The 22223-nt window shown below is 40.8% G+C and overlaps 1 protein-coding gene across 1 annotated transcript; it reads left to right on the top strand.

The window, feature by feature from the left end:
- Positions 1-1959: 1959 nt before the first annotated feature.
- LOC117825281 (solute carrier family 25 member 36-A-like) lies at positions 1960-20661 on the top strand. The gene is made up of 7 exons (XM_034701032.1): positions 1960-2403; positions 4884-5048; positions 8297-8374; positions 11551-11651; positions 13310-13376; positions 15433-15722; positions 17260-20661. Exons 1-7 carry the CDS (start codon positions 2363-2365, stop codon positions 17583-17585), a joined length of 1068 nt encoding a protein of 355 aa, XP_034556923.1. The 5' UTR covers positions 1960-2362; the 3' UTR covers positions 17586-20661.
- Positions 20662-22223: the final 1562 nt, after the last annotated feature.

Genomic DNA, 22223 nt, shown 5'->3' with positions numbered 1-22223 from the left:
ACATTCACTGTACCAGCTTACACCCATGCCTCTAAAACATGGTCCCTTTTTCTCTGACAGCAGGCCTGTTCACATTAAGGTCATATCATTAAATCAACCAAAAGTAAAACCCAGTTGAACTATGTAACTGTGCAATGGCGTCGTCATAGCAGGGGTTGTAAAGTAGATGCATTAGGGAGTTTGTAGATGATATTAGCCAGACTAGCTTGTCAAACCTTTGCGAATTATCAGTCAGAGAGATGTTATTTGGCAAATGTATTTCGGCTGACCTGGCTGAAGGTTGGTCTATTATTTTGGTCCAACAAACATATCTCAAGATCTATTACATGGAGAACCAGGGAGGAAACCAATTCACTTTTATACTGTGACTTTCATCAAGCAAAACCAACAACCATAGACCAGTTTGTCAAGTAGTTCAAAATTAGCATAAGGCCTTTAGGTTATGTTAGGTCAAACAATGTAGGTTGAATCAGCATTTCCCATATGTGACCACTGTCGATAGGTTTCAAAACTGTGCTCAGAAACTATTGGGTGACATCACTGAGACTACGTTCATGGTTTATACAGTCTATAATCTCTACAAAGCAACTAAAGGATCTTTGTAGTGATGTTTCCTTCGTGAATGAGCTGATCGTTTTCAATTGCTTTTTGTTGGGTGGATAAAAATTAGAATTTTGTCCTTTATTTTGGTTTATATTAAAGTCTCTAAAGCTATAAATGAGAGAAACTTTGAGCTAAGGAGCTACTGCTAGTATGCAAACAGACTGATATACATAAGTAAGAATCATGACATTATTATTTTATTTCAAGGTTGAGTAAAATATTTGGGCTAGGACATAAAATTGGTCATATGCTACAAGAGGAGAATGTATTTTCCATTTGAGAAATCTGCTAACAACTCACTGTTCTTGATTTCCCTTTTTTGGCCTTTCACGAATATTTTTTGACCTTCTCTGAATGACCAAAGATACTTGAACACACATTTGATTTGCACTAATGAGGATCTATGATCGAAATACTGTGACTGTGCTAATGCAGCTTTTATATGATATCAGATTGTTGGAGAAGGTTACTCTTATTTGTAACCGTCAGTAGATGGTGGTTTGCAGGGAGACAGTAGATAGCAGCCTCTCATGTGCCTCCTCTGCCTTTCATACAGTCAGACAGTAACATGATTAGGCAACATGACAAACTGTGGCACATGATCTGGCCTGGTTAAATTGCATTTTTAATTATGAAATTGAGTAGCGCACGGATTTTATTCTGCTGACCAAATTGGAAAACTTCATTTTCTGTTTACACAGGAGGCTCAAGCCTCAGATCACCTCCCTCTTCTTTTACCTCTTCCTCCGCACGCAAACCCACTTTCACATGCACACACACACACACACACACACACACACACACACACACACACACACACACACACACACACACACACACACACACACAGACAGACAGACAGACAGACAGACAGACAGACAGACAGACAGACGGACATACAGTCAGTAAACATAACTGTACAAAGAACTCCTGTATGAAATAAAAAAATATCGAAAAAATATAGAGGAGATAGGAGGGGAATCAGTCCATTTAATGGCAATTTTTTGGTGCCAAAATGTCAATAAATAATGTCAAAAAAAATCTTGATTTATCTGTTGCCACTGTTTTAACATTTGAAGATTGAAAAATAAACTCAGAAAAAATAACATAATTGTTACAATTTACTGTATGTAGTTACATAAATTATGATACAATATGATAGATGACCTTTCAATTGAAAAACTTCGAATTAGAGATTAAAATCCTAAATCCTGCCGCAGAAGACACAGAGGGAACATCTCTGCCCTTCAAAATAAAAGTGCTATCACGTGAAGGAGTAGTGATGGGGCGGGGCCTACGGGACGCTTCAGCCAATCAGCGTCTCTGTTTTGCGGCTTCCCATTCGACGATAAACATTGCGACCTGACCCCCTGGGCTCTCAGAGACGAGACGCACGTCAACGTGAATGGGGCCAAAGAGTCTACACTGGGGCTGCTAATAATACAGCAAACCTGGATTTACTCACAGATATTTAAGACACACACTCTCAGCATGTTGAAGATATATCCTGCATCTGAAAGAGACGCAAACCTGTCGCTGTGACGTCGACCTTTACCTACGGAAAGCCGTTAGCTCTGTTAGCTAACGCACATTAGCTGTGTTAGCTAGGTTTCTCTTCACGCAGCTGACCTCCACCACAACACACACGGACTGAGGATCCTTTACAAGCTAGGCTGGGGTCGTCCCCCCTCTGTTTCTCTGTCCACAACCATTGTCCCTGTGTGGGTGCCCCGTGGACGGTTCTCGAATATGATCCATCATGAGTCAAAGAGATACCTTAGTTCATCTGTTTGCTGGAGGGTGAGTATATTCTCATAACACCTAGCTAGCTAGCTCCACGCTGAGGGCTAACTGTTTTCTGTAGCCACTAATGCAATACTTCCACTGAATATATATTTTTTTTTTTTTGGTGAGCTTGTAATTTAAGGATTTGGGATCCGTTTTAGCATCAGTGTGCCAGATGTCAGCTTATTAAATTTGGCCACAGACGTGTAACCGTAGGAGTTGCGCTCAATGTCACAAGTTACAATGACATTTAAACGTATTATGAATAAAATGTCTGGCTTTAACAAGTCAGAATCTTTAGCTCCTGCGAGGTTTCTAATATGTTCTGATGTTTAATACGAAATGTGAAGCATAATGTTAGTCAAGGTTGTGTTTCAGGCAGCTGCAATGTTAAATGTGAGTCTGCTTTTGGTGTAACCTTTTTCAAGATTCAAGAATCAAGATAGCTTTATTGCCAAGTGAGCTGGTACACACAAGGACTGGTACTTAACAAGACAGTAAGGACACAACAAGACAGTAAGGGCAATAAATATAGGAACCTACTCACAAATCCCAAAATTCTAAATAGAAAAACTATCTGTACAAAGAAAGGTAAATAAGTACTTCTAAATACATGAAATAAGTTAAAGTAGCATAAGCCAGAGTGCACATGTAGAAGATGAATATAATACTAGAATTTGTTATGGGATATATTACAATATTGTACATGGTTATGAGGTATTGCACCGGAAATCAAAATATTGCACATGTATGTGATATATCACAGGAGTCTTCAGTTTGATTGTTCATTTAACGACCATATTATCACTATGTCTACCAGAATTCTGCAATTAGAATGACCATAGCAGTCATTTTGACTGCTCACACATTATTTGCATATAATTTGAATAATCAATAAAAAGATCTAAGAATAAATTGACGGAATAGGTAAAAAAAAACCACATCAGAACACAAAATAAAAATGATAATGAATGCGTATTTTATTTACATAATTGACACCATCAGAACTTCTCTGAATTTACACATGCAAACTCGAACTGAATCCATTTTCTTTGTGAAATAAACACAAATGTATCCTGCCTTGAAAATAGGTTGGTGTCATCATAAGACCGTAACAATTAAAAGCCACCATAAAACAGAAACTTGATTACCCATCAGTAGAACTTCACTGAGTTTGTAAGATGAGTCTCCCATTGTCAGACATGGAGTTATGGATAACTGTCATTCTCCTTCTAGTTGTCATTTTTACCTCTCTTGGGTTTTGAGTGAAGCTAAAGCTAACGATCAAAGAACAAACAACAAATAGACACCACAGACAGATATGTATGTTTCACTGATGCTTTAGCAAAGCTGTGTCACTGCAGTCTGTCTGCCAGAACTGGGTGCTAAATGGATGAATTTGGCTCAAGTCTGAATAAAAGGCAACCTTGAAGTCTTTTAGAAAGATGGTGATCAATGGTTGTGCATAACAACCCAGGAAAATTGGTGCAACATAATACCATTGTTATGCCTAAGTTATAATTTGGAAGTGATAACTGATAACTGAGGAGTTAAAGTAAAGTTATGTGTCCAGGTAAATGAGCCTAAATCGTAAGAGTCACTTTTGGTTCCTTCATGCACATCCTACGCCCGTGTTTTGCTTTTTCTGTGGTTAGTGTGGCAGCAGCTCACAGATCAGCCCATCTCTGCCAAAAACTATGTTGACAGATCTGTCTATTTCTGCTTTGGTGCTGATTGAAAATTAACCCTAACTAAAGATAACGGCTATCTCTCTTGCTTTGTTTTCATATCCTGTAGTCTGCGGCTGCCCTGCGAGTACAGTTCAGTCAGGTTCAGTTTATTTATAGGGTTCATAGATGTTGTTTTTGTGCTCTATCTTATCAATCTATTTATTTGTTGCCCATTCAGGTTACTGTCCTGGAGAGCTTAAGCTGGACATAAATTCATGTCCTGGATGTGGGCCATTTTCTGTTCAGGGCGTACATTTGTACCTTTTTAGAGTTCTTGCCTCATAGTGTTTTGAAGTTGTAAATGGGAACATTTTTATGACTTGTTTGGTGATTCACAGAGTTGTTAAATTGTTTTCTTCATCAGTGGGATTGCTAAAGGGAAATAGGAAAAATACTGAATGGCTCTTATGATGGCCTTCAAAAATTGACTCCCATGCAACTGAAATAAAGTGTCCAGTTTGTTGCACTTGTATAAAAAGAGAGGTATATATCTGCACAGCTGGGACTTGATGCGGCGCTGAACAGAAGCTTGCTGTTATTCTCCAAGAAACACAAAGCATTCCTGGCTGTTGTTCTGTTCCCACACTGCGCTATGTCTTTCTCTACATGCCGGGGATTGTTAGAATTCCCCCAACACGTCACTTGCCAATTTATTTATACAAGAAAATTAAGAATTTGCACACTCAAAAATATTCATCCAGGAAAGGATACTTGGTTTGAAACTGTCATGTCATTAACACCTTTTTATGTCTGTCTCTCTGCCAGATGTGGGGGCACAGTAGGAGCCATATTGACGTGTCCACTGGAAGTCGTGAAGACCCGTCTGCAGTCGTCCTCCATCACCCTCTATGTATCTGAGGTTCAACTCAGTACTGTCAATGGGACGAGTGTGGCCCGAATGTCTCCACCCGGCCCCCTGCACTGCCTCAAGTGAGTAATGGACATTGATCACAGTCACGTGTCCATCTTGTGTCTCTACATCTAACTGAGCATCATTTATTAGTTTAGAACAGAGTAATAAATCCTTCATATCTCTGATGTGACACACCTTTTCTTCAGCATGCGTTGCTACGAATACCCAAAAAACACACATGAAACAACGAGAGACAAAAAAATATAAATAAAAGTCTGTTCTGGCATTTATACACTGAGTGGAGTTCAGAGAGCTCATGTCTCTACTCTGTTTTTATTCCTTAATTTAATTTATGTTTTAGGAAAAAGTGATCTCAGTCCAGTTTCAGGATTAATCTACCACCATACTAACACATGAAAATGGATTCCACATCACCACCGGGCATGAGTGCTTCAGTTTTTACAGTTGTGCTATAGTTACCTTTGATTCAGGTCATTAGTAACTAGGGATGTAAATTTCAGGTATTTTCCGTGATCGATCAATGCCAAATGATTTTTTTTCCCTGAATCAAATTTTCCTTCAAAACACAATGTATATAACTGACAGTATTGAATATCTACGGATCATATTGAGGTATTGAAAATGTTAAACACACTGAACATCAACGTGTAGAGCAGGCTCATAATCTCTGTGGACATACAATCATAAAAGTGAAGGCTCAGACTTCAACAAGGGAACTGAACAGAAACATATTTTAGACTCACAGTGTCCAGTTTTCTGTCTACTCGTTCTTATTGAGAAAAATAAGCATGTGAACGGGGTCAGGTGTCAGCCGGGAGCGCAACCGGGTCATAATCAGTCCGACGGCAGAGAAAAAAGCGCTCGTGGTGACCTGTCACTCAGCCCCCAGCTGAGCGTCTCCCCTCTGTGAGCAACACCTTCAGTCAGCTGATTCACATCCAAACATGCTTTAAACTTTAAACACCTCCCTGATAGCTGAACGGAATATGAGACCACATGATGTTTGTTCCACGTGATAGAAAATCCAAACCAAAAAACACACCAGCAGTGATTGAGAGACCCTCAGTGTAAAACCAGAGAACATCTTTTCAATAAGTGTTTGCCTGTGGAACATCTGTGTTTATGAAGTACTTTAACTGGCTTTGCTCTCAAAGACTTTGTCTCCCCTGATCTCTATTCTGCTGCTCACTGTGAGTGTGTGTGTGAGTGTGAGTGTGTGTGAGTGCATGTGGTTAAGGATCTCAGCCTGGCCCTTGTGCAAACACTAATGCAGACAGCATTGAGAGAAGAAGATAAACAGAAGAGATGCAGCACTCCACCAAACTAAATAAAAATGAAACATTTATAGCTGTACTAATGTCACCCTCAGGTTGCTGAAATAAAAACCACCAGAAAAAATACCCAGATGTGTAGAACCCACTTTTCATTTACTAACATTAGATTCTGACTCATCTTGTTATTGGCAAGGAGATTTAAATCATCAGTGAAGTTACAGCGTTGATTCTCGTTGATTCGGCTGTGGCAGGATCACTGCAGGTGTCTGATAACCTGCAACCTTCACACTGTTTCATCAGAATTATAACTAACCAAACATCTCACTGGTTGAGTCTAGCTTGCTAACCGTAAAGTAACCACCCGTACAAGTTATTTTGATATCTCATGTTCTTATCTGTGTTCACCCACAGACAGATGTCTGATAAAGTTTGAGCCTATTTCCGTCTTCCCTTCGATGGTTCTTTTACATAACACAAGCCGTGTCAAGTCACGAGTCCTGGACTTGAGTACTACAGCACTGGTTCCTGCTCACTCATGGACTGTTGCCCACAGAGCCATCCCCCAGCAGGCCCCATGTTGTTGTTGCTGATGTTTGGTCTGGCTGATGTTGCCTCTTCACGGGGCTGACCGCTCCCTGAAACAAAAGGTCTCTGTCTTTGAAATCTCTTTACAGAACACACAACATTTATCCGGCCAAGAAAGACATTTGATAACCAACCCCACTATTATTACTTCTTTAGTTTGTGAGATTTGTGTAGATTTTTTATCCCTCAAGACCTCAGGACTTTACCTAGTTCAGTATCGGCTTTACCAAGGAATGCCTCTTGTGGTATTTTGGTAGATTTCCTGTTGTGATATTGAGGGAACAATGATCTTTTCCACAAGGACTACAAAGGCCTGTTCTCTTCCAAAGAGGTCACGTCTGATCTGAGCCCCTGGGAACGAGTTGTTTGTGGCATCATGCCACTTGTCAGCTTCACTGAACCAAGTCAAATTAAAATAAAGTGCCAGTCGCTTTTGCAGATGATATATTGTTTTTAGGCCTTTAGGCTGGCTTCACAGTCCTAAGTAAATCAATCACGTCATGTTCTGAGGCTGCTGTTGAATACAGACGGTGCTGCTGCCAAATGCTGAAACACTCAGGCCTAAAGATGTTTTGATTTCAAGGCATCAATACTAAATGTAATACTTAGCCAGCAAAAGTGACGTGTTCAGAGCTTGTTTTCTTGTTCTAAAACCACAATGTGTTAAAACCATGGACTATAAAAGAATTAGAGGAAGCCACCTCAATGTCACCCATTTGAGAACACAACTTTTGAAACCTCCAGTTTGGTGATTTTTCCATACTTCCAGGTTGGATAAACATTATCACATCTCTGTCCTGGTTTACAGTCTGTCCAGTTAGTGACTTTTGCATACCCTGCTTCATCATATACACAGGGGTTCTCAAACTGAGGTTCGGGACCCCCTGGGAGGTCGCCAGACACTAATTAGGGGTCGGAAGATTATTACTTTTATTTAATTAATCTAAAATGTCATATTTTGCCATTTCTGTAAATATATATTTAAAAAAGTAAATCATTTAGAAATAAAACCTTCCAAATACATTTTTTTCATGACTGTTCTGCCTTCCTTTAGATGACTCCTAAGGTCAGGGTTAGAGTTAGGGCTAGTTTACAGTTAATTAACAAAAGCATCAGTAGCAAGGTGTTAATAAAGCCACATGTGCCTGTAGGTGGGTACTTCTCTGTAGACCAGCTAAAGTATGAAGCTACATTTAATCACTTAGAGGGACATTGGAGGTCGTGAGTCTTTGGCACCTATATTTTGGGGGTCGTGTGCCGAAAGGTTTGGGAACCCCTGATATACACTGCTCTAGAAGGTAGCATCCTTTCTGTTCATTCTGTATCTGGTAGATGAACCATGCACCTTCTGCTAACAAATGTGCTCCTGAAGCAAACACGCGGCCTTGTTGGTGGGGATATAATGCACTTATTTCTCTGCTGCTGTGTTTCAATCTTACTCTCAGGTTGATCTTGGAGAAAGAAGGACCTCGTTCTCTCTTCAGGGGCTTGGGGCCGAACTTGGTGGGCGTGGCACCTTCCAGGTAAGATTTCGTTTATACTTCATCTTCATCAGAGAAATCTGTACCCCAATCAATCTGACTTTATAGGTCATGGATAGCTGAATCATTATGTTTGTTGGATGAACTTTGAATCTTCCAAACTGTGTTTACACAGTGTTTATGCCAGAGGATTTCGTATGATTATCAGCACTGACGATCAAAAGGTTAACAATTGATTGACAAATCCACAGAGAGGCACTCAGTAGTTTTCCTCTCTTCTTTGCCCTTCTCCAAGCAAGATGCAAAACTTTGTTGGGGCTAGTTTTTCTCTTGAATTGGTCAGTTTTCAACATTTAATAGTCCAACAACCTAGCTGTTGAAAATAAATATTAAACCCTAGATTACTGTTTTTTATTGCAAGTGAGTGTTAGCTGTTAATCCTCAAAGGTTTCCGTCCCCATCACACACCTGAAAGCAGATGTGACAGCATTGAGGAGGGTAACATAGTGATTGTCAGCATGCACGTTGGGACCAGCGTTACACCGTCACTCCTCAGCTTTCATTAACCATGGCGCTGCTTTTGTCAGCTTAAGCTGTACATAGGTCACAGCTGTCCTTCCAGCTGAATGCCAACGTTTTGTGAGCGTGCCAACAATTACAAAATCCACTTACAGAGTCCACTGTTTAAAAATCAGCATGTTGGCATGTACGTAACACGGGACTATGGTATGCAATTACAGCAGATTTTTATGTGAAACCTCTCCCGGACTCCCTATCAACACTGAGTAGACAAACATTAACTGGCAGCCGCTGTGAAGAGTCCTTTTCACAGCACAACCCGACATATTAAACCAGGTACAGTGTAATCCAGAGCTGCTCATTTCCAGGGATTTGGTGCTTGGAGTGCTCTCTGCTTGGTGTTTCTTAGTTTGGGAGACTTTGACTCACTCAGCTCGGTGCTGTGTCCCCAGTCTTAAGGCTGATTTATACTTCTGCGTCGACTCTACGCAGCCGGGGCTGATGCAGACATGGGCACCACGTACTTGTGCGTTGATGTGTCCATGTCGTGCAGCAATTCTCCGCCGAAACGCTTAAAAGCAGTGTGGTCTCTCTGATAGCCAATCGCCTCTTTCCGGCCCCACTACGCTCTCTGTTTACTTTTCCACAGAGATTCAGAGCGTGTTATGTTAATCTACAGCTGATACATGTTGCTGTTTATCATACAGACATGATTACATGAAGAATAGAGAGGAGGAGATGAAATATACATCCGATGTGCGGGATGGAAATATAATGCCACCGAGCGGACCAATCACAGGGCTTGCAGTCCGTGTCGATTCTACGCGTAGTTACATTTTGGAGGAAGGTGCACATCAGCTATGTGCGTAGGCCTCTTCATAGGTACAGGAGCTTCGTGGAACTCTGCTGTTGATTCAACGCAGAATTATAAATCAGCCTTTACCCTGCAAGCATTGCCTGCTGGGTCCCCTCTACCCCGGGCTTGAAAACACCTTCCCTCTGGCTCTCTGTAGCTCATGTGCAAGTGGTGTAAACACTAACACTACCCAAGTTCTCTGAGCTTTCAGGCCAGGTATTGACCACGCTGACTAGCTTACTGTAATCAATAACTAATGCACAGAAGCTAGAGAACATAAAAGGGTTAATAATGATAATTTACCCATAAAATATGATCAGTTTCACATCAGGCAGTGAGTAAAGTTGTACTTCTAACGGGGCTGGAGTTGGTGAACTTTACCCCAGTAGCGATGCCAGGTCAAGCTTTGGGGATGACATATGTCCTGCAGCTGCAGATATTATTACATACCATGGTTTATCCCTTCAAACTGCATACACTTCTTTTAACTGAAAGAACAAGATGAAGTAAGTGATTATGTCACATCCAGTGTGTACACAGATGAGCTCAGCGCTGTTTCCAGGTGAGTTACTGACACCTTTAAAAGGAGACATGGCTGTGAAACTGGGCTTTTACATAAGCACCACCAAGCTTCTGGAGGTTACCTGGAGACGGAGAAGTATTACGGATATGTTTACATGTAGGCCTCATTCATCTTCTTGGCTGTCTCAGCAGCTTCTGCACCAGAATACGGCAACAGCCAGAGTTTGCTCTTTTCTTAACTGCAGTTATGTAATGACATACAACAGTCATGATCATGATTACCTCTCAGTGGTAATGATTGGAGGAAAGTCAGGGCTAATAGCTGTGGGCAGCCATTAGCCTTAATGTCACAGCAGGCTGGTCCTATTCCTGAGTTTGTGTGGAGTGTTTTGTTAGCAGCTTACGTGAATGAATGTAACACCGGCTCCTGAGTTGTGACGCAGATTTAAAGGTGAATGCTCAGACAAACACGGACCCATCATTAGACTGATGAGTTTAAGCAGCATGAACAGCCTGATGAAGCCCATTTAGTAGATGAGGGTAAAAATGGAAGTGAACATTGTGCTGTAGAAGGAAAAAAACACTTTTTTATTTAGACGAATGTAACAAGTGTGAGCATCAAACCAAGGACCTTTCTAATTAGTGGAAACAAATGGAGAGTGGAGCTTTTTCTGCTGAGTGGCCTCTTCGTCTAACTGTGTCGATTCACTGAGAGACTTTTTCACAGCTTTAAACATAATGATTTCTAAAGCCTGTGTTCAACCCGTCGATGTAGAATAATTATGAAGCAATATTTTAACTGGAGGCTGAAAGTTTTCCTCTAACAGCCAAATTCCACCAGATCTGTCTCCAATACGCCCACTGGATCTGCCGGAGCACAACGCATCAATCAGTACAGATCGTTTTAACTTAACTATTACAACAAAATGTCATTTTGAGGGAAGGCAGGCCTGGATCTTTTTTTCTAATGTGGCAATTTCGAAGATATTAAGATTACCAGTTTTCCATTATGAGAGGCACAGCTGACTTGAATGACAGGCGGCAACACTGTAGCTGTTGGCGAGGAGGCTCAAAGCCTGTCTCTTTACGTCACAATCGCTCAACAGTAGCAATATGGCTATCGCCGACGATTGGCCTCAGAACAGCGCTTCAGAAACAGATGCTTGAAGTCACGGATACTACATCCATTATTTATACAGTCTATGGTGTTGACAAGAAAGCAAGGAGCCGGACTGCAGCAGATCAGAGACAGACTGGACGCAGATCTGGTGGAAGTCCCGTGCAACTGGTGTAACACCTCTCTCCCTTTTCCTTCCAACAGAGCAATCTACTTTGCTGCGTACTCCACGGCCAAAGAGAGACTGAACGGTGTGTTTGAACCTGATTCCACACAGGTACACATGTTGTCGGCTGGAATGGCAGGTAATTATAAACACGTGTTTGTTTTTACAGGGTGACGTAAACCACCAAGCAAGGCACTCTAACGCAATGGGGAGAATGTCCATTACATTTGTCAATGAATTGAGCTGTTCTGGTTCAGAGCTTAGGGTTAAAGGTTGCATTACATAGGATCAGGCTTGAGTAATGTTTATATTGAGTGACTGCTTGTGTACTTTAGTTGAGAGCAAGTATTGACTGTACTCGTTTTTCTTGTTAGATTCTTCTTTTTGGAAGAGAAAAAGAAATGTCGCACTAATGATTTCAGCCCCTCAGTGAGGTCCCAGAGTGTCGCTCACCTCTCTATGAGACATACTATCTTCCAGACTGTATAATTAAGAATACTGAAAAGCCACTTTTAAGTACAGTTACTATTCTCTCATGCATCTTATGTCAAGTATAGGTCATCTGCTCTCTTGTAACTGCTCCCCCTTGGAAAGCAAAACTGTTAGAATATAGGTCATGGGTCATGTACAGCTACAGGCGGTATGTCTATAAATACGGGTGGATCTGACAGGGCCACTTTAAGCATACCATGACTCAGACCTTACAACGACAAACCCAAGGTCAGCATGTGTCAGGACATTTATCTCCAGTGGCAATCCTCGCACTCAGCAGCGCGAGCCCCTGATTGAGCTGAACTGACAGGTGACGAGGTGTTGACAGTGCAGCAGTTAATCTCGCCGGTGCAAAGAGACACGACACCTGCAGCAGAGGTTAGAGAGCGCTCCTGTCATGGCCAACAATAGATGCCTTTACTTTCCACTACTTTAGATATCCTGGTCAAAAATCCAGACTAGGTCGGGGTATAATTTGCATGTCAAAACCAAGCTCCTAAACTTGCTGCTACCTTCAAGCAGCTCAGATCTTGTTTTATGTCTTATGTTTATTCTGTCAGGAAGACCTCAGCTTTGTACTTCCAACACGTCCCCTTCTTCTGTCATCAAATCACACGAGGTCACATTACAGTGGGTTAAATCCTCTGGGGTAACTGGGTCATCGGGAAGTCAAGTGGTTTCATGCAGGTCATTTTTGCTACACACAAGCCTGTGTCTGTTTTAGGCTTTAAACTCTACCGTAGCTCTCCTTTCGCAAGGGCATGAGACCCCCGCACCACCAGGGGTCTCTAGCTGCATCTGTGAGGAGTTACTTGGGTCTGCGTGAGTACTCACCACAGATCTCTGCTTCCTTTTACATCTGGTTCTTCTCTGTCTCTCTCTCTCTCTATCTCTCTTTGCCTCTCTCTCCAAAACTGTGTAACCATCTAGGTCATTGCATAAGAAGCAGGTCTTTTATTTGTTTATTTATTTATTTTTACAGCTCTTAGCAAAACATTAAACCTCCATGGTATTATGTTGCTCCTCTCCTAGCACACATAGGGTAGTCTGTCGAGGGGCAAGCGTTCTCTCTAAGCTGCTTTTGTGATTTTTCATTTCCTCCTACAAGGACACATTTACTGTTTTTATTTAACCAACATAAACGCAGCTTAAAGAACACTTACATGTGACTTAGACTGTTATTGTTTGTTCAGTTTATGTGGACAGTTTATTGTACCAGAGGCAGATTGATACTTAGGCTAATGTTAGTTATTGTTTTTTGTTCTTTTGGTGCAAATTGTGATGCTTTTTGTTTTTCCTCCTCAGGTTTTACAGCCATCACAGCAACAAATCCAATATGGCTGATAAAGACCCGTCTACAGCTGGATGCAAGGTAAATACAGAAATGTGACCAGGTGTGAGCTTCTCAAATTATAGCTCAGAAGAGAGGAGCATAAAAGTCATTTAAGAGGCACTTCAACACTTTTTATCCAGAATTTTCTATTCATGTTTAAAAACAGCAGAAAGCTTTTTTTTCCCACAGAAATTGACCTGAAACAGCTGCATCTTAAGAAATTAGAATATCATAAAATGTTCCATATTTCCATCAGCTACTTAAAAATGAGAATCATGGTAAGGAGTTCCAACTAGGTATTTAGTGAACAGATAAACAGACTTTTCAGAAGTTGGACATTTCTGTATTTAAATTGGTTTTTGATTAATCTCAAAAAATATTCCAATAATTTGGAGATACCAGATTCCCTATTTTCATTAGTTATAAGAAAAAGTCATCAAAATAAATTAAAAAAGGCTTCTTTTTTTTTTAAGTTATATTATTTGGCATTATTCCTTTATTGATAAGAGATAAGATAAAATATTAAGATAAGATAAGATATTACTTTATTGATCCCCCGGGGGGGAAATTCAGTTGTTACAGCAACCCAGACATAAGTATAATCAAGAAAGAAGTTTCAATAAGTACAAAATAAGTACAAAATAAAAATAAAACAAAATAACATAAATAAATAAAAAATAAAATAAAAATAAAAATAAGTAAAATAAAATAGATAAATAAAACTAGAGTACAATTTAGATATATACAATGTTACAAATGGAATTTAAATTAAATAGAAGTAATTACAGGCAGTATTAAAAAAAAATGTTTCAGTAGTGACAGGTTGACATGGTGTGATTATGGTTGGTAATGACAAATTAAGCAATAAATAGAAAGAATATTTGTATGTAATATGACCATGGGTTGTAGTTAGAATAAGACAGCTAAAGAAAGACAGGAAATGTGGGGAGTAGAGATTGGGGGAAGACATGCAGCACATTTTTTGTGGCCGGGAGTCGAACCGGTGACCTATGCGACAAGAACTATAGCCTCTGTATGTGGGGCGTTTAGACCGCTAGGCTGCCAGCGTCCAAATAATTGCTTTATGTTTTAATGAATTAAGACAGAAATAAATTACAAATAGTTTCCATGGTTTTACTATTTGTTGAGAAGCACTTGTGTGCTTTCTGCACCCTCATTGCAGGACTTCAGACACCTTAGCTATTCACTTTACATTATTCCGTTAATTACCTACGACAGAAATGATTTGATTGATTAAAAAAGTATTTTTCTATGCTGTTAAAAAAAATGTCTCTCAGATTCCACAGTAGAAAGTGCTTCTTTGGCAACATTATTCTTATCATCCTACTTACGGATCAAAGTCACATCAAAGTTAACATTTTTAATCACAGTAAAGTCAAAACATAAGCATTGTTCATTTGGCACTCTCAACTGATGCAGATACATCAGCACACCTGTATAAGATGTTCTTTACTCTACCTTCTTTTTGTTACCATTTTCTTGTCACTGAACCAGTCCTGTATCACGGCCTCAGCACACACCGTGTTGTGCTTTGTGGTTACTTCCTCCCTTTTTTTTTTCCAATTTGGTCGACGTCTCTTCTACTTAGCTCCAACTGTAACACCCCATACTTGTTCTGTGCAGTCTTCACCTGGACTGGCCTTACTTCACCTCACCTTACCTCTGCTGGTGACTAGTTAGCCATTAACCATGAATCTATAGTTTTGTACAGAGTAACTATAAAATGAATTGCCCGTGGTGTGTACAGATGTTATTAAACATAATGATTTTGTCACACAGTCAATAGGAAGAGATAAAATCATAAACTTTATTACAAGCTGGAGTCCTGTCTGTGTATTAATTAAATTTAATGGGAGAGGTTGACTGTGATGTTGTGAATTATTACAGTTGTTATGAGGCAGAATCAAGTATTTAACAAAGCCGGGTAATAAAGCAATCTGTCACCCGCATAAATATCAACATACAAGGTCTCGTTGTTCTTTGAACCAAAACAAAAGTTAACCTGTATAGTATTTTGTGGAAGATGCTGTGATGAGTAAAAGAAAGATGAATATTTTTCTTGTCTCTCCTCCAGGAACCGAGGCGAGCGAAGGCTGAGTGCGTTTGATTGTGTGAAGCGTGTGTATCAGGCGGACGGCCTGAGAGGCTTCTATAGGGGTATGTCTGCGTCCTACGCTGGTATCTCAGAGACTGTGATCCACTTTGTGATCTATGAAAACATCAAACGGCGCCTCTTGGAGGCCAAGGCACCGCAGAACATGGACGAGGAGGAGGACACGTCCCGAGACCCTTCAGACTTTGTGGGGATGATGCTCGCTGCTGCCACCTCCAAGACCTGCGCCACATCCATCGCTTATCCCCATGGTAATATAATATAATCACTTCATTTATATAGCACCTTTAAAAACAGATGTTTACAAAGGGCTTTGACAAACAAAGCATGCTTCGAATAACAAAGTAAACCTTTTGACCGACAGCGAGGAGGAATTCAACGTGAGGTTAAAAAGAATACACGCAAATTAAACAGACTGAAGTGGTGTGACAGTAGACCAATGCATCATTGTTTAAGAGGTAATTCAAGGATATATAAATAAATAAATAAAATAAACAAATAAAAATTAATAAGTCAATAAATAAAGAAAGAAAAATGTATAAGTCAATAAAAAAATGTATACAAACTGATAAGTTAATAAAATAAATGAATACAAACAAATAAATAAATAAATACAAATGGATAAGTAAATACAATAAATAAATAAAAACGGATATGTAAATAAAATAAGTTTAAAAAATTGGATAAGTTAAAAAATGGATTAATAAATAATTTTTTTTTTTTTTAAATGGATAAATAAATTAAAGCATTAAAAGGACAATAAATATTTTCAGAATGAGAGGATGACATCACATCGGGAAAATTAGAAAAAGTGAAAAAGATAAATTAGGAACATTAAAGTAATAAATGCAAAAAAATGTTATTAAAACAATAAATAATCAAATAAGAGTATATGTTATGAATAGGGATGTACATTTTAAGAATTTTCCGTGATCGATTTTTGGAAATGTTAACGATCAATTATCGATTAATTGATAAAAAAAAACATTATTATTCTTACGTCAAAAACAATGCCAAATATGTTGTTTTCCCTCTAAATTGTATTTTCTACAGCAACAAAATGCAAATAACTGACGAGATTGAATACGGGTACATGTTTGACACGCAGAATATCAACGATCAGGCTCATTAAAATATTCTCAGCGGACATAATCTTATAAAGTGAAGGCTCATAATACTAACAGAAAAGTACTTCAGACTCACAGTGTCCAGTTTTCTGTCTACTCGTTCTTATGAGAAAAATAAACATGTGTATTCGGTCAGGTGTCAGCCGGGAGCGCAACCGGGTCATAAACAGTCCTGCTGGAGAAAAGCCCAGACGGCTCTGATGTTGCTGGTCTGTAAACGTAGCGTACCTGAATTTCCCACCTGTCTGTTGCCTTCGTATCCAAAGGTGGGAAATATCCTGTTTAAAGTTGTCAACCATCGTGTCGTTGTTGGCAGCAGTTTTGTATTGATCCTCTTTTAAAAAGCGCACGTGGAGACCTGACGCGCAGCCGCCAGCTGAGCGTCTCCGCTGTGCGCAACACCTTTAACAGCTGATTCACATCGAAACATGCTTTAAACTTAAAACACCTCCCTGATAGATGAACCAAATATGAGACCACATGTTTGTTCAAACGTGACAGAAAATTGATAACAAAAATGAGTGTTTCGAGTAATTTCTTAACAATCAATTAATCGATAATCGATTAATTGTGGTCATCCCTAGTTATGAAATATGCTGACTTTTCAGGGAGCTTCTGAAGTTCTTTTTCTTCAACCGTTCTCTTCCTTTTTGTTTTGCAGAAGTGATTCGCACCAGGCTACGTGAGGAGGGCACCAAGTATAACTCCTTCTTCCAGACTCTAAGAACAGTGCCCAAAGAGGAGGGCTACCGCGCCCTGTACCGCGGCCTCACCACCCACCTGGTACGACAGATCCCCAACACCGCCATCATGATGTGCACCTACGAGCTGGTGGTCTACCTCCTGAACGGTTTAAACCGCCCTCGCCTGGCCCTGCTGACTCTTTATGTTACCCTGCCCTTGTTCGGACACCGAAAGAGAAGAATGAGAGCGCACCAGCCAGCACCGCAACCTGCTCACTTGAGGAAGGCAGAGACTGCACGATGACCTTTTCTCAAGACTAGAGTGGTTGTTAAAGATGAGTTGGCTGTTTTGTTATTAACCAAAGGGTCCTGCACAGAGAGGAGGATTGAAAAGTTCCTGACTTTGGTTTGGGGATCAGGAGTGGCCCAGAAATGGTTGCCCTATTTTCAATTTAATTCCATCCTTTTCTCCCTCGGGTTACTCGTGTGTCTGCTTCTGATCGCTCAGATTTAGAGTGCTGAAGACAGAACCTAAAACACAGTATACTCTGCGTCTAACAATACTAATAATTAAACAGAAATACGATGATTCCAATCCCCACTACCAAGTGGATAGAAGTACCCCTCCCAGCTTTCAGCTTTGCTGTCAGGCTGAAGATCAGTTTTGAGAATCTTTTAATAGTATCGTGCAGTATCCCCTGCATCACTCTCCAGGACCAGAATGCAAATAAGCCCGAGTTAGCAACACGCTGAAGTATCTTATGAGGGCTCTGAAGTCAGCGAGAAGGAATCAGTGCTTGAGGCTTGTTCAGCGAGAAGGAGTGAAGGAAAGGGTGGAGACAGAGAGGAATGTGCCTTGTGTGAAAATGTGATGCAGACTAAAGGCTGATTTATACTTCTTCGTCGCCCCTACACAGCAGGGGCTGACGCAGACATGAGCACCGCGTACTTGTGCGTCGATGTGTCCGTGTCATGCAGCAATTTTCCACCAAAACACTTGAGGGCAGTGCGGTCTCTCTGCTTCCGGCCCCGCTACAATCTCTGTTTACTTTTCCACAGTGACCTCAGAGCGTGTTATGTTAATCTACAGCTGATACATGTTGCTGTTTATCATACAGACATGATTACATGAAGAATAGAGAGGAGGAGATGAAATACAGGGGCCGATGTCCGGGATCCCAGAAGTGCTGTAAATGCGGTAAACACGATGCTGCCAATCACAGGGCTTGCGGTCCGCGTCGATTCTATGGGTCGTTTAATTTTGGAGGAGGTGCACGCTAAGCGGGTCCCCAGCGTAGAATACACCGTCGATTCGACACAGAAGTATAAATCAGCCTTAAGATGCACAGTGGCTGCATGAGGAAGAGGAGCTCAGTTTGACCCGTCACAACGATGGGTGTGGATACAAAGAGTCATGCACTGTAACTGCGTGAGTACCGGTGCCCTCAGTCAACCTTTAACATATCGGGAGCATAAACACAATCACTGTAACATTTTCAGCTCCCCCAGGTGGAGTCAGGAAGTCCACATAATGCAGGAGTGTTCATGCATTAACACTAAATCTACCAGAGTGATATCTGCTAACTTATTCTCAATAACAAATATCAACCTGAACCCGTTTGTGAAAACTAAACCAGAGTATAACCCACGATCTCTAACTACTGGAATGTATATAAAGAATAGAAGCCTCTGTATAACACTGACCTATGTTGTGAATTGAGAGTAAACATGATTAACAAATTTTAACAGATAGTTATATTATAAATAGATATCTTTAAAAAAAACTACAAAACGTGATTGTGCTGCATTTGTCTGCCCTGTAACAGCAAATGCAAACATGTCGTGCGTCCTCTCAAAGGAGAGGAGATTTGCCTTTTCGTTGTAACTTTCTCAAACAAAGCTGTCGTTCTTAAAGCACTTTTCAATGTCTCTCTCTCTCTCTTTCTCTCTCTGTCTCTGAAATGTTCATCTCGTTCTCTTCCCTCAGTTTGAGAATCCAGGCCTAGTTTTACGGCGAGGACAATCCTCTTGAGTTTACTCTGGAAACTTGAGCTCGAGTTCAGCCAGTGTGTGAAGGAAGTTGTCAGAAATATGCTCTTCATCGACGCATGATAATAAAATGCGACGGTAATAAAAGAAACACAAAAGTAATTATTTTGCTGATTACCTCTCCTTGTTGTCTGAGAAACAAAATAACTGCATTTTCAACCAGTTTAAAAATGAACCATCTGTGTTTCTGTACTCTTGGATGTCTTTTGTCTCAGTATTGAAGGTTTGTGCGCTCTGCTTTGAATTGTTTTCTCTTGTTTTCAGTATCTGTCATTTTTTCTAACAATATAAAGACAAAAACAGTGTTTTGCTCTCACCTCATTGATCTTAGGAACCATAGAGGTAACGCCTCCTCTGTAATTGCACATCACAAAAAGTAGCCTGACGATAATTGTGTGCAATTTCACCGCAAACTGCAAACCTGAAAGGCATCGCTTCGCCCCACGTCGCTGACACACATGATCATGTCGCAGCAAGAGCTGTTGCCTTATTGCAAAGTATTTGCAGAGTGCAACGGCGTTGCTGTATTCAGCATCCGTGATGAGACGCAGTTTGGGATGTAAGATTACAGCTGAACTTTGCTTGCATTCATCACCAGGTGCTGTTGAACTTGACATCGCAGAAGTGAGTGTGTCATCCCTGAGCAGCAGCCTCAGGTGCTTCTTCTTCGCTCGATTATTGAAGTGATCCTCAATGTGAACACCCTCCGTTTTACAACTGCTTCAAGGATGCAGTAGATTAGTTTAAATCTGCTCACACATCAACGCCACAATACTTATGTAACAGTAACGGGACTTTCTGTTATTTTGCTTGTTTCACTTCCTTGATTTTTCAAACAGGACGGACGTCTATGCATGTAGTGTGGGTTGATAGTAGAAGGTCATTTCACCCATTTAAAGAACAACACATATGTTCTTCATTAAGGTAAAATCACCTTTAACTCTATGGGTTATGCATCTCTCACGTCTATCATACGATGCCTCTCTCTCTGCATCCTGTGATTCTCTTGCACCAAACATGTTTGCATTGTGTGCCAGTATGTGTTGTGTTCATGTTTAGAAGTTTGCCTAAATGACAGTCGTCACTCGTCGGTTGTGTCCTGCGTGAAAGAGTCCATAAGAGTACGTGTGCACTCGATGTAGAGGATAGCTGCAAACAGTATTGTTATTAATCTTTTAAATGAATTGTTGCCTTTTCCTGAAACCCTGTGTCTTTTGTTATTTTTTCCCCATGTTGTCATTGATGAGCCCGCTGTGAGTGGGGCTCGTCTATGCATTCTCTCATACCTGTTTTGTAAAACAAAAAGCCAATAAAATGGAAAGAGTGCAAGACCGTTTGAGTGTTGGGATGTCTCACTTTGAGTTACTTTTTACTGCTCGGTATTTCTTGAATGCTTCATCAGAAATTAAAAAAAAGAATGAACTGCTAATTAAAGCTAACTTATTCACCACATATACAAGTCTGTTGCTTTCACACATCAAGTCCAAATAATAAGTACATTTACCCTATACAGTCATGGCCAAAGTTTTGAGAATGACACAACATATTACATTTCACAAAGTCTGCTGTTTTTCAGTTTCTTATAATGGCAATTTGCATACTCCAGAATGTTATGAGGAGTGATCAGCTCAACTGCCAATTAATTTGCAAAGTCCCTCTTTGCCTTGAAAATGAACTTTATCACCAAAAAACACATTTTCCACTGCATTTTCAGCCCTGCCACAAAAGGACCAGCTAACATAATTTCAATGACACACAGGTGTCACACACATAAACACAGGTGTGGGTTTTGATGAGGACATGGCTGGCGATCAATCTGTCATGATTGAGTGACTGGACACTTTAAAAGGAAGATGGTGCATGACACCCCTTGTTCCTCATCTGTTAGCCATGGTTACCTGCAAGGAAACACATGCAGCCATCATTGCATTGCACAAAAAGGGCCTAACAGGGAAGTTTATAGCAGCGAGTAGATTGCACTCAGTCAACCGTCTATCGAATTATCAAGAACTTCAAGGAGAGAGGTTCAATTGTTGCCAAAGACGGCTCCAGGGCGCCCAAGAAAGTCCAGCAAGCGCCAGGACCGTCTCCTGAAGGTTGTTACAGCTGCGGGATCGGGCCACCACCAGTGCAGAGCTTGCTCAGGAATGGCAGCAGGCAGGTGTGAGTGCCTATGCACGCACAGTGAGGTGAAACTTTTGGAGGAAGGCCTGGTGTCAAGGAGGGCAGCAAAGAAGCCACTTCTCTCCAGTAAAAACATCAGGGACAGACTGATATCGCAGAAGGTACAGGGACTGGACTGCTGAGGACTGGGGTTAAAGTCATTTTCTCTGATGAATCCCCTTTCCGATTGTTTGGGCATCTGGAGGAAGGTTGTTCGAGGAGACGAGGTGAGCGCTACCACAGTCCTGTCTCTTGCAAACAGTGAAGCATCCTGAGACCATCATGTGTGGGGTTGCTTTTCGGTCAAGGGAGTGGGCTCTCTCACAATCTTGCCTAAAACACAGCCATGAATAAAGAATGGTACCAGAACGTCCTCCGAGAGCAACTTCTCCCAACCATCCAAGGGCAGTTTGTGATGAAGAATGCCTTTTCCAGCATGATGGAGGACCTTGCCATAAAGCAAAGTCATACAAAATGGCTCGGGGAACAAAACCTTAGATTTTGGGCCCTTGGCCAGGAACTCCCCAGATCTTAATCCCATTGAGAACTTGTGGTCAATCCTCAAGAGGCGGGTGACAATCCAAAAACCCACAAATTCTGACAAACTCCAAGCATTGATTATGCAAGAATGGACTGCCATCAGTCAGGATTTGTCCAGAAGTTGATTGACAGCATGCCCGGGAGAATTGCAGAGGTCTTGAAAAAGAAGGGTCAACACTGCAACTATTGA

This window comes from Notolabrus celidotus, chromosome 14 (assembly GCF_009762535.1).
Source record: "Notolabrus celidotus isolate fNotCel1 chromosome 14, fNotCel1.pri, whole genome shotgun sequence".
Classification (NCBI taxonomy): domain Eukaryota; kingdom Metazoa; phylum Chordata; class Actinopteri; order Labriformes; family Labridae; genus Notolabrus; species Notolabrus celidotus.
This window is presented reverse-complemented; position numbering and strand designations above follow the sequence as displayed.

What these genes read in the sequence shown, in the direction of transcription:
- LOC117825281 (XM_034701032.1), top strand. Translation starts at nt 2,363, where the DNA reads ATGAGTCAAAGAGATACCTTAGTTCATCTGTTTGCTGGAGG. An exon ending in GTTCATCTGTTTGCTGGAGG is followed by an intron (nt 2,404 to 4,883) that starts GTGAGTATATTC and finishes TCTCTCTGCCAG; the next exon opens with ATGTGGGGGCACAGTAGGAG. An exon ending in GTGGGCGTGGCACCTTCCAG is followed by an intron (nt 8,375 to 11,550) that starts GTAAGATTTCGT and finishes TCCTTCCAACAG; the next exon opens with AGCAATCTACTTTGCTGCGT.